The sequence below is a fragment of the Mustela erminea genome, chromosome 18, assembly GCF_009829155.1.
Source record: "Mustela erminea isolate mMusErm1 chromosome 18, mMusErm1.Pri, whole genome shotgun sequence".
Classification (NCBI taxonomy): domain Eukaryota; kingdom Metazoa; phylum Chordata; class Mammalia; order Carnivora; family Mustelidae; genus Mustela; species Mustela erminea.
This window is the reverse complement of record NC_045631.1, coordinates 54007410-54022480: the sequence shown is the minus strand read 5'-3', so window position 1 is coordinate 54022480 and position 15071 is coordinate 54007410. Positions and strand designations below refer to the sequence as shown.

The window sequence follows — 15071 nt, the reverse complement described above, 5'->3', positions numbered from 1 at the left end:
CTTGGAACCTCCTGGGAAATGCCTTTCAGCCCCAGGGGGTGGCTGTGATTGGAAAGTGACGTGAATGAAAGGGCCCCGTCACACATTTTGGGGGCTCCCTGAAACCTATCCCCTCTGTCCTGCTCCAGAATTCTCGGTTGTAACAGATGATTTCTGAGGAGCCAGGCCAGAGCTGCCTCCTCCTCCTCCCAACTCCCAGCAAAGTCTGGAGGGATCGCATGCCCCCTCCACAGATGCCCCCAAAGGTAGCCTTCATTGCCTTGGAAGCCTGGCCAGATGTTCACCCCGGAGGAGTATTTGCATTCTGGGGATAATCAGATCTGGGGAGTCCGGGACCCCCCGTCCTGTCTGATGCTGTTTCTCAGCACCTGGGACGGTATGTGGCACAAAGAAATGTTGGTTGAATGAATGAATGAACGAATGAGAGGAAAGGGGTTTTTAGGCCTCACCTTTCAGCGAAAGTCCTCCCCTCCGCTTTTACCCTGGAGAGTTGTAAACAAACATACGGGAAGGAAAACGTTATAATAAACCTCATTACGCTCATCACCAGCTTCCGTAAGTATTTACCGAGATTTACCTGGTTTTATTCTTTGCTTTTATTATGGAAATGCGCAAGCATACCTAAAAACAGAAGACTAACAAACCCCATGGGAGTGTCACCTAGCTTCAACGATTACCCTTGATGGCCACGAGCCTCCCCCCAGCCTGACCACGCTGAACGCACTGGACACAGCTTTAAAGCCCCCCGCATTTGGGAAGTAACCAGATCAATGCATTTCTGGGCTGTTTAGAGAGAAACAAACCTAACATCTTATAATTACATCCAACTTCCTTTCTGGAACGAGTTCCAGAAAATGGCTTTTTTTCCCCCCCTTCTTCTCCCTTTGATCTGAGCAGCAGCCCGCAGATGTCAGGCTGTGTGCCTGTAAGTGCGGACATGGAAACACATAGAAAAGCACCCCCCCCCCCCCCCCCCCCCCCCCCCCCCCCGCACACAGCAGGTCATTATCTGTGTTTATCTTATCAGGATACTCCTAAACCAGGCCCACTTAGAACAAGGCGTCCCCAGTTCAGTTTATAAATCCAGTGTCCCAGGCGGAAAACAATTTGAAAGGCAGCATTGTTACTGGACAAGGCTGTGTCTGTGACACCAGAGTCTGTATGGTAACAGCCTGTCCTGCTAATAAATTGCCGGCCCCGGGGTTGTGGCCAGGGACCTTGGCAGAACGTCGTGCCCTGTGTCTTCTCCTTCCCAGGCCCATCATCCCGCTGGCCATAGCGATCCAGTCAGACAGAAGAGCATTTACAGAGGGATCCTGGGGTCGTGGATTCCCCTCTCAGGGGCTTGGTCCCCACCATGGGACACATCCCCGGCTGTGACTCCAGGCTTCTGGAAGGGATCGAATCCAGGGGTCTGCCCCCGTGGTGTACGTAGTGAACTCCTCATTCTGGATCCTTGGCTTTTTGGTTTCTGTGACATGGTTTGACGACAGTGGGCATGGACGGTGATTGTGGGAGGTAGGGAGCCAAAGTCTTTCTCGCTTCCCTCCTGTGACCCAGCCTTACCCTGGGCCCTTCCTGCGAGCACATTGAGGGACACCTTCATCCAGGGGCGGTCAGGGAAGTTTTGCAGTCCAAGTACATATACAGAAGTACTTTGTAAAACCAGGAAAGGCCATGTGAAAGTGGGTGTCATTGTTAGGGGAAAAAAACGGACAAGAATTCTGTGGGCAAAGTGTCATGGGACACACAAGGGCACAGACGGTCATCGCCAGCCTTGGACTGGGGTCCTAAGTTCCATGTACAGAACACAGATGCTGAAGATCTCACAAGGCTGCCGCAGAAATAAGCCAGTGCTGTATGGGAAGCATCTAGAAGAGTACAGAACGCAGCAGGGCTTGGGAAAGATAGATAATGGTAAAGTAACAAGATCATTACCATATTTATGTGCAATATAATTTACAGTGTGATTGTTAAAGGCAAGTTAAAGGGGCGCCTGGATGGCTCAGCCAGGGTAGCATCTGCCTTTGGCTCAGGTCCTGGGATCGAGCCCCACATCAGGCTCCCTGCTCAGCCTGGAGCCTGCTTCTCCCTCTGCTCCCTGCTCCTGCTCTCTCTTGCTCTCTCTGTCTCTCTCCCCAACAAATACATAAAATCTTTGAAAATATAAAAATAAAAACAAATTTATGGAAATGCTAAAAAAAAAAAAAAAAAAAAAAAAAGGCGGGTAGGCCTCTATGGGCAAATTGGAAAATTCTTCATGGGGAATGGCAGTAAATTAGAAGAAATTTTCCATGGAAGTCGCAGAGTTAGAGGCAGTGAGGTTGCACTAAAGAGCATGGGTTCTTTCTGAATGCTGGACAGTGGGCCGCCCCTGAAGGCTCTTGAGCGAGACAAGCGTGGTGACGAATGTCCGAGAAGCCCAGAGGGAAGAAGGGCAGACTTCGGAGGAGTCTGATCGTGGTGAACCCATGCGGGGTGTCTTCAAGCTCCCGGCCTTGGGTCTCCGATCTGTAGAGTGGGAATGAGTAGCCGTCCCCTCCCATCCCGCAGCTGTCCCGGTGGGGCCCCTTTGAAATAGTGGCCATTCTTTTCTGTGCTTTTAGCAAGATCCTCTGTCAGTGCGGTGGACAGTGGGGGTGGTTCGAAGGATGGAGCCGTGTGAGGCAGAGGCGAAGTTCGGGATCCAGGAGGAGACCCGGGGAGGACCCGGGTACAGGCCTACGCTCTCCTGCTCCTTCCCATCCCGGAGACCCCCACGGAAATGCCAGCCCCTCGTAAAGACCCTGCCTTCCTCTCCAGCGCCCCCCCCCCCTTCTACCTCCGTTCACTCTTGATCCCACCAGCCAACCTGTTTCCTTCGGAGCCCTTCGCAGCCTGTAATTATATATACTTTTCCTCTCTCCTTAATTATTATCTGTCTTACCTCGCAGACTCTCTGCCCCACACCAGGGTCTGTTTTGCCACACCTGGCGTCCAGGTGTGACAGATGCTCCCTCCCACCCCTCACCGCCCCGGACTAGTCTCCTCAGGCCACCGTAACAAATTACCGCAAACCGGGGGGCTTAACGCAGCAGAGATGGGTCCCCTCCCCACACCGGAGGCCAGAAGTCTGCAGTCAGGGTGTGGGCAGGGCCACCCGCCCTCCGAAGGCTCCGGGGGACAGTCTTCCCTTGCCTCTTCCAGCCTCCAGCGGCTCCAGGCAACTCTTGGGTTGGGAGGCGGCAGTCCCGTCTCTGTCACCGTCCTCACGTGGCCCTGTCCTCTGCCCTGTGTCCTTCCTCTGTCTGTCTCTTCTTTGGACACTTGTCATTGGATATAGGGCCTTCTCAGATAACCCCAGCTGATGTCCGCTCCAGATCCTTAACTTAAATACATCCACAAAGACCCTTTTTCCAAATAAGGTCAAATTCGCAGGACAGAAATTCAACGGCAAAAATCAAGCCCGGCACGAGGCAGAGCGCATGGGGCAAATGGTGGAGGCGGACCCCGCTTGGGTTGGTGCTCAGGGGAGGTCTGCGGGGGGACGGGGAGGCATTGAGGCAGAGACCTGAATCCGGTAAGGAACACGGGCATCTGGTAGCCAGGGGGGTGTGATGACCAGAAGTGTGGAGTTCCCATTTCTGCCCTTCTTGGCATTCCTGACCTCTGACCTCTGTGTAGGCCACTCCCGTGATTTCCAAAGAGAATCAAGGATTCAGTACAAGACCCAGGAAAGGGGCAGATCTCTCTTGAGGGAAGAGAGAACAAACGAGAGGTCCAGGAAAGTTTTGCTCCCCAGTTCAGGGAAGCCAGCCCTTGGCTTGGAAAGAGGGAGCGGGAGAGAAGGACTTGCTCTGGGAGGAGGAAGAGGCAGAGTGGGTATCTGGGGAGTCCCCACCGCCTCCAGGCCACAAATCAAGGCCAGCAGACTCTGCAGGGCAGCCCAGGGACAAGCAGCTGGCCGGCCCCAGCCCCGGTCTTTCTATAGGAGGCCTAGGGCTCGTCAAAGAGAAACGGGATTTCAGAGCATAGCGGACAGAGCCCGACACGACCCCCCACACCTCCTCTGTCCGAGCCTTGTTGACCTCTTCCTGCCACCGGTCCTCAGCCAGCCATAGGGCCTCTGGAGAGGACAAAATGGACAAGACAGAGCCAGGTGGCAGGGGAGGGACAGCAGACAGACCCCCTCCCTCCCAGCATACCACCTGCAACCCCACAGCAGACCGGTGGGTCTGGGGGTGCTCCCAGAACGGGGGGACCCGAGTTGCAGCCGGGTCAGGGTCTGTCACCCCTCAGAACTGGCTCTTTCTTGAGGAACCTCCAAGTCAGGTCAGCTCCCCAACCAGGGGCTCCCCGGTGGCGAGGGCCACGGAGGGGAGCACCCTGGAGGCGCCCCAGGGGTGGCAGAGTGATGAGCAGCTGAGGGCCCAGGGACTGTGATAACTGGGGGACATCGAGGGGACAGTTCCTCTGAAGCCCATGAAACAGGAGCCTGTGCAGGAAGCTGCAAAGGACACCAGAGCTCAGGAAAGTGTCCCGAAGGAACACATTCTAGCTTCTCCAACGATGGTTTCCGTGAGCAAGAAAACGGTGCCGTCTCAGAATAAAGTCCTATCTTCAGGCTAACGCAATTCTGTGAGGTCGGCCACACGGCACCCAGAGACCCTGGTGTTGGTCTTGGGGACCGGCATGTCTCAGCAGGCAAGTGGCTGCAGGCTGGGGACCCCAACACTGCCTTCTCTCTCTCTCTCATTCCCTCCTTCCCTCCAAACTCCCTGAGCGTGGCCCCGACTGAGACTGTCCCCTCACAACGGCAGAGCAGCAAGGAGGGCCCAGCAAGCTGACCATCTTTTCCTCTAAGGAGCCAGAGAGCAAACATTTTAGGCTTTGTGGCAATTACGCAGTTCTGCCCTTTTAACTCCCAAGCAGCCATAAATAGTAGAGATGGGAGGGTGTGGCTGTGTGCCAGCTCGACTCTGGTTACAAAAGCAGGACAGGTTAGGTTTGGCCTGGGGCCAGAGTTTGGCGATCCCTGATGTGGACAGTGGGGAGCTATGGAGTGTTTGGGAGCAGAGGAGTAGTCTGCTCGGGGAAGACGGCTCTAGCAGCCGTGGGTGGCAGAGCTGGGCCCGGGGCTGGGAAGCCTGGAGTTCCCTTGGCTCACGTGAGCTCTGGGCTCCTGAGGATACAGCAGTTTTGCTAAGATAACCAGGCGTCTTTCATACTTCTGGAAGGCAAGATGCTCGCTACTCGGGGACCACCCAAGGAGTGGACAGTTTACTGATCTCATTTTTAAATAAAATATTTTAATAACGTTTATGAGTTCTCTGTAGGCCAGGGTCCTCCCGGCATCTGGGCCGCGTCTGGTTCAAGAGTGCTTTGGGGGCAGCTCTGCCCATCTTGGAGCCCTTGTGTTTGGATTAAAGACGGGAGGAAGGGAGGGAGGAAAGGAAGTAGGTCCCCTGGGCCACAGGCGTGCTGGACGGGCTGTCCACAGCCTGCGCAGATCGGGAGAAGGGCAGGGCCCGTGGGGAGCCAAGGGCTCACATACCCTCCTGGGGCTGAGGGCAGCCGGGGAGCAGGGTGGGCCCAGGTAAGGGGTGGTCGAGGTACCTGCTGAATTGGGAGGTTCTCCTTAGACTGAGGTTGGGGCAGGGGACAGTTTGCTTTTGGATTCTGGTCATTCCTTGTTTGGTTCCATTTCCATCGGGGGACTCTCCCTACTGTAAAATCGATCCAGATGTTTGGTTTATATGAAGATATTTGGCATCTGATAAAGCCCACGGGATGCTGATGGAATTTAATATTCTTTTAGTGCTGGGTGGACCCAAATCGTGTTACCGCCACCCCCTCCTGGCAGACAGCTCCTGCCTGAGGGAGCGGACCGTGCAGAGGCCCGAGCCCCGTGCAGGCCCGAGAGCCAGCGAGGCCGCAGGACGCTGCTAGGACGTGCGGTGCCGTTCCCTCTGCCTCCCTCTCCCCGCAGCCCCCCTCGGGCCGTGTGCGCAGCGACTCGGAGACACTGAGTACGTGTGTCCCCTCCTCTTCTCTCTCTCCTCACCCAGCCCACCTCATGGCCCGAGGATTTGAGCAGTTCTACGAAAATGCACTCAGCATGGAGGTGTAGACATGACGTCGAGGCAGGCGGGGGACAGGCCGCAGTCGGCCTGGGCAGGCCAGAGCTCCCGGCGGTTCGCCGGGAGAAGCCTGTTCCCTGTTCCCTGATTTCCTCAGGGCCAGGAGTCACACCCCCTCTGAAGCCCAACCAACCCCATTTTGACAGCGTCCTAGCTGGGAGGGAAGTACCTGGTCCAGAAAGCCGTAGGTGCTCGGGGCAGTGGGGGGGCCCGTGAGTGAACGTCCACGAACGGAAGACACCCGCACATGGACATGAGTCGCGGGTGAGTCAAGGGACGACACTGGCTTTATTTGCATTTAGTTTCCACTTGGGAGGAATTCTCAAAAATGCTACTCTCGTGACGTTCGTGGCATTAATCCTCAGCAGCTGCAGTAGCGAATGGCTTTGACCCACAGCCCCCAGCCGCGAAATGTCCTGAGGGACAAGGAGAAAAAGAAATCAGCTCTTGCATCTCTGGCTAATATTTAATTTTGGTGTTAACCCTTGTATCTAGGCCCATCGCTGGGATGCCCGGTCACCCGTTTCCGAAGGGTTGGACTAGTTAGCCTCCTTAAAAACAGGGCAGTCTCAGAAGGGCTAGACCCAGGGCCAGGTAGACACGTGTCCAGACACACAGGATATGGGACCGTACGTCTTACACACAGAGAGGCAGATACAGGGAAGGGAGTGGCTTGCCCAAGGTCACTGCTGGGAGGTGGATGAGCCAGAACCTGAGCTGAAGAGGTGGCTCTGTCTCTCCCCACCCCGGTGGCCCTCAGTGAGGACTGCATCACCTGGGGAACTTGGTCAGTAGGCATCCTCCCCAGGGAGCTGGCGTCCATGTTTTGAAAAAGCTCCCACGTGCTCCCCCATCCCTAGGCCGCCCTCCTGCTTAACATCTCCATTTAGAGGATTGCTCCTTTGAGACGAGGCTCCAGGAGGTCTCAGGATGTGCAGGGACGAGATCTCACATAAACCAGAGTGACCCTTTGCATACCTGCGCCTTCCCGGGGAGGGCACGCTCCCTTGCGTGTCTGGAATGTCTGGTCTGGTTTATCTGCTCCAGAGGTTTCCATGGGACAGCTGCTCCCCAGGGCTGTGCTTTTGTCAGCCTTCCTGCCCCCTCTGGCGTGCCTGAAACCAACCCTTGCCCTGTGGGACATGATGGGACTATTAGAGACCACGGTGAGGTCTGTGAGCTGCCCCTGCCCGAAGGATCTCTTCCTGTTGCGGGCTGAAGCCCTGTTCCAGTCGGGGGGCCGCTGGGGGACCTCCGGGGACAGCTACTGTATCACACACACACACACACTCAGAAAGCAGTCTTCTGAGGGGTATTGGTCTCAGGGGGAGGGCAGCCCAGCCGCGGATCTACTCACGCCCGGCCTGGGTTGAGGTTCTTGTCCAGTGTGAGGTCATGGCTGCGGGTTTTCCAGTTAGAAAAGTTGCATTGTTTGCCCAGAAAAATATTAACCTCTTTCCTTTCCTGCAGTGATGCTTGGCCGCCGGGCCGCCCTCCCTGTGCCTGGCACGGCTTCCGTCGCCAACAATGGCGATGCTTTGTACTTCCCCTGGGCCCTGCGCTCAGGCATCTTAGGGCCTATTCTTGTTCTGTGGGCGCCTGCAAAGCACAGCTTCCTCATTCACAGGGCGGAAACAGGCCCCAACAGGCCTGAGAGAGATCTGCGGCGTCAATGCACACTTGTCTTTGCTGAAGTTCACAGTTAATCAGCCCAGAGCCTTTGACAGCCAGCTCAAGTGGCCTCGGGAGCCTCTGGGCTCTTCCCAATGTGGGGCCAGCGCGGGCCGTCGTTCAGAGGAGTCATGCGATCCTTGTACACCAGCAGGCCCTCTGATGCCCCCGGTTGTAAGCGGGAGACTCCCAGCGGCCGGCCATGGCTCTTCAGGGGGATGGCCTTGGGCATGTCACTGAGCCTCTTGGAGCCTCAGTTTCTGCTTGTGTCCAGTTGGAGTAACACAGTAGAAAGATCTGGAGGCTCAGGAGGAGAACACGCAGAGCATTGAGCTCAGTCTGGGCTCAGTAGCAGGTGACTTCTGTTACTGTTTGGTCATCTCCGTCATTGCTGGTGTCACAGATCTTCTCCCTTCCGAGCCTCATCCTTACGGGGCCGTGACTCTCTGCTTAGCCTCTGCTGTGTCAGCCAGGGTTTGCAGACCGCGTCCCACCGCCACCCAAAGTCTCCATGGTTGAAGCGGGAGCCGGGCTTCTCTCAAGAACTCATCTGGAGGAAAGGATTTCCCCGGCTTCATGAATTTGGAAGGTAGCTATTCTAGAAGATTTTAGACTATTGGTTTCCTCCTTCAACCGGGCTTACTTGCCTGGCTGCAAGGCAGTGGTGCGGATGCTTGTCCGGGCAGCTCAGATCTGCTCTAATGGCAGGCAGCAGAGGGATGGCCCCGCTTGCCTGTGGCAGTCCCGTTACGCCCCTGCCTGCAGGACACTCTCATTTAAACCCCCTTTACTGCAACTTGAACCCATTCAGTAGAGAAATCTGCTGGCCGTCAGTCTGCTTTCAGAATCCCCTTAGAAACTGGAAGGCTAGTATCTCGGGTGGGCAACCTGGGTAGTTACATTTTGGACCACTGCGGGCATTCACAGCAGCCGCTGGAGAAGAGGTGGACAGAAGCCTGGCCCCGGAGGTCAACCGCCTGTCTAGACCAAAGCCCCCAGGTACCCGGGCAGAGAGGGAGCGCCACCTGCCAGGCCGATCCAGGGCCTTGTTTGGAGGAACGGGCCCTCCAAGATGTGGACAGGAGGGCCACCGGCTGGAGAGGCTGCGGGTGTCTTTATCAGCGAGAGCCGGACGGCAGTAACACATCCCGTGGGGTCCCAGAGCTGGGGGAGCGTGGTGACCGCGGGATCCAGGATCAGCGCTCTTTGAAATTGCGGGCAGAACACAGCCAGCCTTATGAAGTGTTGTTGCCACCCAGCAGGATTCTAGACACTGGACTGTGTCTCCTCCGGCTCCCGGAGGAGGGGCCGGTGACAGCAGGCGAGGTGATCCCTGATGGCTGTGGCAGACCTAGAGCGTGGCGGCAACAGTGCAGGGTCGTGGGGGTCACTCAGGCTTAGGAGAAAGGCAGATACCCTCTTTGCAGAGCTGCGAAAAAGGGATGCCGAGTCTCCCATTAGTGGACTGGAAACTCCCAAGTGTGTCTTGTGGTAAACGGTGGTGGCCCTGGGGACGAGAATCACCCTGCAGATGGGGGGCAAGGAGAGATTTGATGCAGAAGGGGCTCCTGGCGCTCAGTCTGTTAAGCATCTGCCTTCGGCTCAGGTCTGATCTCAAGGTTCTGGGGTCGGCCCGTCATCAGGCTCCCTGCTCAGCAGGGAGCCTGCTTCTCCCTCTCCATCTGCCCCTCCCCCGCTCATGCTCTCCCTCTCTCTTGCAAATAAATAAAATCCTTAAAAAAAAAAAAAAAGATTTGGTGCAGAAAACTGAAATCTGGCTGTTTCAACATCCAAAAGTTCTCTGGGCTCCTGAATTGTTCCTTGGCCCTTGCTGCCCAGCTAGCATCTGTAGGCATGTTACGGGGAGGCCAGCCAAACAGTCCAAGAGGCCTAGTTCAGCCCCATTGTGAAAACTAACCTTCGCCGTGTTCCTGACATTAACCCTCTTGGGGCTCATTGTGTTTGGAGTAAAGTTCAAGTTCACTCCCCCCCCACCCCACCCCACCCCCATTCCTCAGTAGACATCAGCCACTCAGGACCTTTCAGATTTCTTGAACACAAAGATCGTGCTCCCCCACAGGCCTTTGCTCTGCCCTCTGCAGGGAGCACTCATCCTCCGAAACGCTCTCTCTAAACTGCTGCCCCTCCCATTCATTCTTCGGCTCTGGGTTTCAATTTCACTCCTTCTCCGAGTCGAACTGTGGACACCCCGTCTCAGTGAGATCCTCCCGGAAATTCACCATCAGCTCCCACGGCCGTGTCCTCCCCAGCCCTGACCTCAGCTCCCCTGCGTGGAAGTGTTTGCTTGCTGGCTTTTTTCCCGTCCCGAGCATGGAACCCGGCACTTAGGAAGTGCTTGGTAAGTCTTTGTGGGCAGCAGGGTTTAATAGAAGCCCTTTTCCTACTCGGCATGGTTTCTTTCCATTGCCTGGTCCATCCTGTATCAGTTTAGTCGGAATCAAAGGCCAAAAGGTGGTTCCTGAGCTGAATGAGTCATCACCCGCCCCCAGGTGGCCTGGGACCAAGCCTGTGCACCGCAGACATGCTGGCAAGTTCCAGCTGCTGGGGACCCAGGTAGCAGGAGGCCAGGTTTCCATTAGTGTTGTAGGGTCCTGAGGAAAGTCCCCTGAGTTGTCCTTGACCTTTGTTGTCAAGACCGGCCATGCAGGCCTGCCCCCAACCCAGGGAGGTGGCTCTGTTAGCATCCCTGGTCAGGAAGAAAGGTCTTCTGTCCTGGCTTGTTGGCTCCTTGCATTTGCTGCTTGCTTTTATGATGTGTTACTTTGCTCGTAAATTGTCTGCCTGTCCCACGAGCCTGGGCATAGCCTCCAGACCACAGGCCGGACACTCGCACCGTTGACTTCGCCAGGATGTGGTGCACAGATGTTCCGCTGACCCCTGGTGTGGTGAGTCCAGATGCTTCCCAGGCAAGGAAGCAAGTCAAGGAACCCAGTCTCTGACTCACGAGCTGTCCAGGGAGCCTGGCAAATCCACTTTTGGACACAGCCTGCAGATCATCTCGAGCTGTGAGCGGGCCCCGGGAAATGACCCTTGGGGGCCAGAGCTGGAGCAGAAAATCGTTCTTGGGAGTCAATGCAAATATTTACTCCCGAAAGTTTGACTGTGAAATCTTCTAAGCTCTTGGATGGCTTTTCCCAGGCTGAGCCTCAAGCTGCCAGATCTCCGAGAGGAATCCTGGAGCCCAGGCTCCCCTGGGAAGTTGCAAATGATGGAGTTGCACATACTCCGGGAACAGCCTCTGGTGGCAAATCTGTTGGCCACACTTTGGTTTCGTGGCTCTGTGTTTACCTCCGTGGGATTCTCCCCAGATCACCCCTTTGCCTCTAAGGAGGAGCTTTTATAGGCCAGGGGTGCGGTGCAAAATCCCTGCTGTCCTCCCCACCCTCCAGATCAGCCATGAAGAAATGGAGTGGCAAAACCAAAGCGATCGTGCGTATCCTTCTTTCTCCATGGGTGCGCCTGTCTTAGGCGTTCATTGGCGCATCGTTCCTTCCTGCCAGCCGGGCCCTGTGGAGAACTAGCCACCCAGGGCGGCCTTTGCCCATAGCTGCTGGTGATGAATTCGAATGTAGAGGGCACCCGGAAGATTTTGCAGGAAGTACAGCCTTCTCGAGACTCTGCCGGTGACCTGGCCTCATGGCCCACTTCCTGTTTTGAGGGTCTGGTGCCTGCTTTTTCCTGTGCTGCTCCCAGGACAGAACAGGAATGGAAATAACTCCTTGTGAAGAGTCTTAAAGAAATGGGTGCCTCGGGGGGATGCTACAGGTCTTAGGTTACGCAGCTTTGACCTTCTACCCTGTGCTTGAGATTGACTCAGAAGTCAGGCAGTTATATATGAACAAGGGGACCGTTAAAGACAACTGAGGCTTGGTTTGAGTAAATAGCTTCCTTTAGGATGGAAATCACCTCCGATTTGGAGGCAAAGCACTGGGGTGTACAGCCCAGCGCAGGGAACAGTCTGGAAGGGGAGGCTCCCTCAGACATAATGGGGCTCTGCTCTCGGCCAAAGGAGACTATGAAAAGCTCTTGGAGGCCAGTGAGTTTCTCGTTGTCCAGGTGGGAAGAAGTTCAGATCCGCTTGACGTGCCTGTCTTGCCCAGAATGGGCTCTGCTCTTGGCTCACCTGTGATTTCTGGGAAAATATCAACAGGGAAAATGGCTCTTTCTCACTTGTGACGAGATGTCCCCAGCAGGGGCAAAAGGGGCGAGTGGGGTGGGACCCGCCGCTTCTCTCCTTCCTCCCGCGCCCCCCGACTCGTCTCTTGTCCACCCTGGCCCCTCCTGCCTCCCCGTGACCCTCCCCCCATGCCAGCCACAGTGAACGCTTAAAAACATGATTCTAATAATGTGGCTCCAACCTGAACGGTCTCCCCGCGCTCCGAGACAAGCACCAGATCCTTCCCACTGGCTCTGCCCAGCCGTTCCGCTCCCCTCACGGGCCCCCGATAACTGAAACGGGTCTGCGAACAAACACCCATACACGCACGTTCGTAGCAACTCTTGTGCCCATCCATGGATGAGTGGATAAACAAAATGGGGTCTGTCCATACACAGGAATGTTCTTTGGCCACAAAAACGAACAAAGTACTGAGGGGCGCCTGGGTGGCTCAGTCGGTTAAGCATCCGACTCTGGGTTTCAGCTAAGGTGTGGTCTCAGGGCGGTGAGCTCGAGCCCCCAGTCAGGCTCTGCGCTCCACATGGAGTCTGCTTGGGATTCTCTCTCTCCCCCTCTCCATCTCCCCGCGGCCCCAACACTCATGTGCTTGCTGTTGCCCTCTGTCTCAAATAAATAAATAAATCTTTACCAAGACACGAAGTACTGATACAGGATACAGTGTAGATGAACCTTGAAAACGTGCCCAGGGGAGGAAGCGAGTCGCAGAAGGTCACACAGCCTGTGATCCTGTTTCTGTGCTGCTGCAACAGCGGATTAGTGCGAGCCTGGCTGGGGAGACCGGGAGGGGAGACGACGGCCGATGAGCATGGGGTCTCCTTTTGGGGTGATGAGAATGTTCTGGAACTCAGCAGTGGAGGTGGTTGCACGATATCGTGAATGTACTAAATGCTGCTGAACTATCCACTGAGAAGGGGTTGGAACAGTGAATAGCGAGCCGTGTGAATTTTAGCACAATTAAAAGAGAATCCTTACCAGGCCCTCCGAGCCCTCCTGACATCAGGCCGTGTCCCCCTGTCACGCTGCTGGAGTCCGGACAAACACGGGGCTTCATCTCCCTGTGTGGCCAGCCTCCCCCAGGGAACTCTCCAGAGCCCCAGCGTCTGGCCTGCTTGTCCCTCTTCAGTTCCAACAGCTCCTGCCCTTCCTCGAAGGATAGATTCTCTGGGGGGTTTTGCCCTTTTGAGTCATCAAGCCAACTTGGCCGAGAGAGAGACACTAGGAAATCAGCAGTGACTGGGGATTGATTAATCCTTGAATTGCTTCATGATCGTGACCTCCGCGGCTGAACAATGTTCTCCTTGGAGTTTCAGATTCCTCCCGTCTCCACGTTCTGTCTCAGATGCATTTCTTTAATGCTTTCTTGTTGCCTCCCCACCGTTCAGAGGGAAGGCCTTTTCCCGTAAGGGAAAACAAACATGTTCTAAACGGTGATTCAGTTCCTGACCTCCCCCACAGGCTTGATGTAAGCCGTAAGGGACTTCCATACTTAGAAGCTGTGAATGGATGAGTTAAATGGGCTTTTGTGAGCTGAGCGGGCACCAGCCTGCCATTTACAGCAGAGCTTTATGGGGAAACCTGCTAAGAGCTCAAAAAACATATAGATATTGTATTCCAAAAATGCCATTTATAGGCAGACTCGCTCTCTCTGTTAATGGGATGTGAGCGGATGGATGTGGTTGTCCCTGCTCTGAGATGCATGCGGGGATGTGGTTGTCCCTGCTCTGAGATGCATGGGGGGAGAAGGGGCTGGAATGAGCTTGGAATTCAGGCTCAGAGAGGAGGGCGGTGGGCCTTGCTGGGCTTATAAAGGGTGATGTTGTCTCTGAGTTGGCCTTGGCAGTGGGGAAAGGCCCTCTGTGGATCTCCCTCCTTACGCACCGTGGAGCAGCCTCCTACACCAGCTGCGCCCTAGCCCACCTCCAAGGAGCACGGCCTAGGATTTCTCAGTCACTGTATGGACACCTTCTAGCTGCTTCTTCCCATTATCACAGGTCCCCGCTGACGCTGTGCTGACTGTCTTCAGAGCCTGCTGTGCTCGGGTGTAGATGGGCTTTCTCTTCTGCACACTTCCGACGCCCCAAAGCTGAGACTTCTGTGTCACGGGGGCAGCTTGTGTGTTGTGGGATGGTTAGCAGCGTCCCTGGCCTCCTCACGGTAGACGTCGGGAGGCCGGCCCCCGCTGTAACAGCCGTGACGTCTCCAGACATGGCCGGTGTCCCCAGGGAGGCGGAGTTGGCCCCAGTCGAAAACCCTGGGCCTAAGGAAATAGGAGGGGACTGTCCCTTTTCTGGATGCCTGCAGTCTTTCCTGGAGCCCAGAACTCATGCCCGTCTGCTGGGAGAACTCCCTCGGCAGAACCGAGACTTGACAGGGACCCCTTAATTTCTTCCAGCTATTACATATGAACTATGAGTTTTATATTGTTTTAAAACAGAAGCTATAGGGGTGCCTGGGTGGCTCAGTGGGTTAAGCCCCTGCCTTCGGCTCAGGTCATGATCCCAGGGTCCTGGGATCGAGCCCCGCATCGGGCTCTCTGCTCAGCGGGAAGCCTGCTTCCTCCTCTCTCCCTCTGCCTGCCTCTCTGCCTACTTGTGATCTCTCTCTCTGTCAAATAAATAAATAAAATCTTTAAAAAAAAAAAAAAACAGGAGCTATAAGGACTTTGTGTCTGTCTATATGTATATAAATGTGTGTAGAGAAACTGTTTTTTGACCTCCGGTTGGTACAGTCAAAATTAATTTGTAAAAGAGCTCTTTCATTGGCTCAAAGAAAATGAAGAGTTTATAAAAATTAAATGTTCATAAAATTCTCAATTAAATAGACACTTAATCCAAAAAAAAAAAAAAAAAGTTCCATCTGGACTCTGGCTTGGGCTGGGATATCCCGCTACTGCCTACATGCTGTGGGTCCCTGAGACAGGCTGGGCATGCATCCTCTTGGAAGGCTCTAGAACATTTCTGTTTCCCCAGCACTCTGCCGAAACAGCCTCACTGGGGCTTCTGACGAGCCCATCTCCCGCCTGAGCCTTTCCTGAGCCCGGCCTCCCCATCCCGCTGCTGCCCATCGGAGGGGTGGATTCATGG

The 15071-nt window shown here is 55.2% G+C and overlaps 1 protein-coding gene and 1 long non-coding RNA gene across 7 annotated transcripts in view; one reads left to right on the top strand and one right to left on the bottom strand.

Annotated features, from left to right (window-relative positions):
- SLC39A11 (solute carrier family 39 member 11) overlaps positions 1-15071 on the top strand; it is a 321511-nt gene that overhangs the window by 285556 nt on the left and 20884 nt on the right. Inside the window, exon 8 of one of the 6 annotated variants that reach the window (XM_032322354.1) lies at positions 2607-2875. The exons of the other annotated variants lie outside the window; for them this stretch is intronic. Coding sequence (XP_032178245.1) covers positions 2607-2781 — 175 coding nt within the window. The 3' untranslated portion in view covers positions 2782-2875. Of the gene's footprint in view, positions 1-2606; positions 2876-15071 lie in introns of those variants that run through there. 6 annotated transcript variants of the gene reach the window in all.
- Positions 5674-8687, bottom strand: LOC116578257. The gene is made up of 4 exons (XR_004280793.1): positions 7477-8687; positions 7098-7252; positions 6289-6535; positions 5674-5705 (listed from the first exon to the last, which is right to left on the bottom strand). It is a non-coding gene; the product is annotated as an uncharacterized LOC116578257 (long non-coding RNA).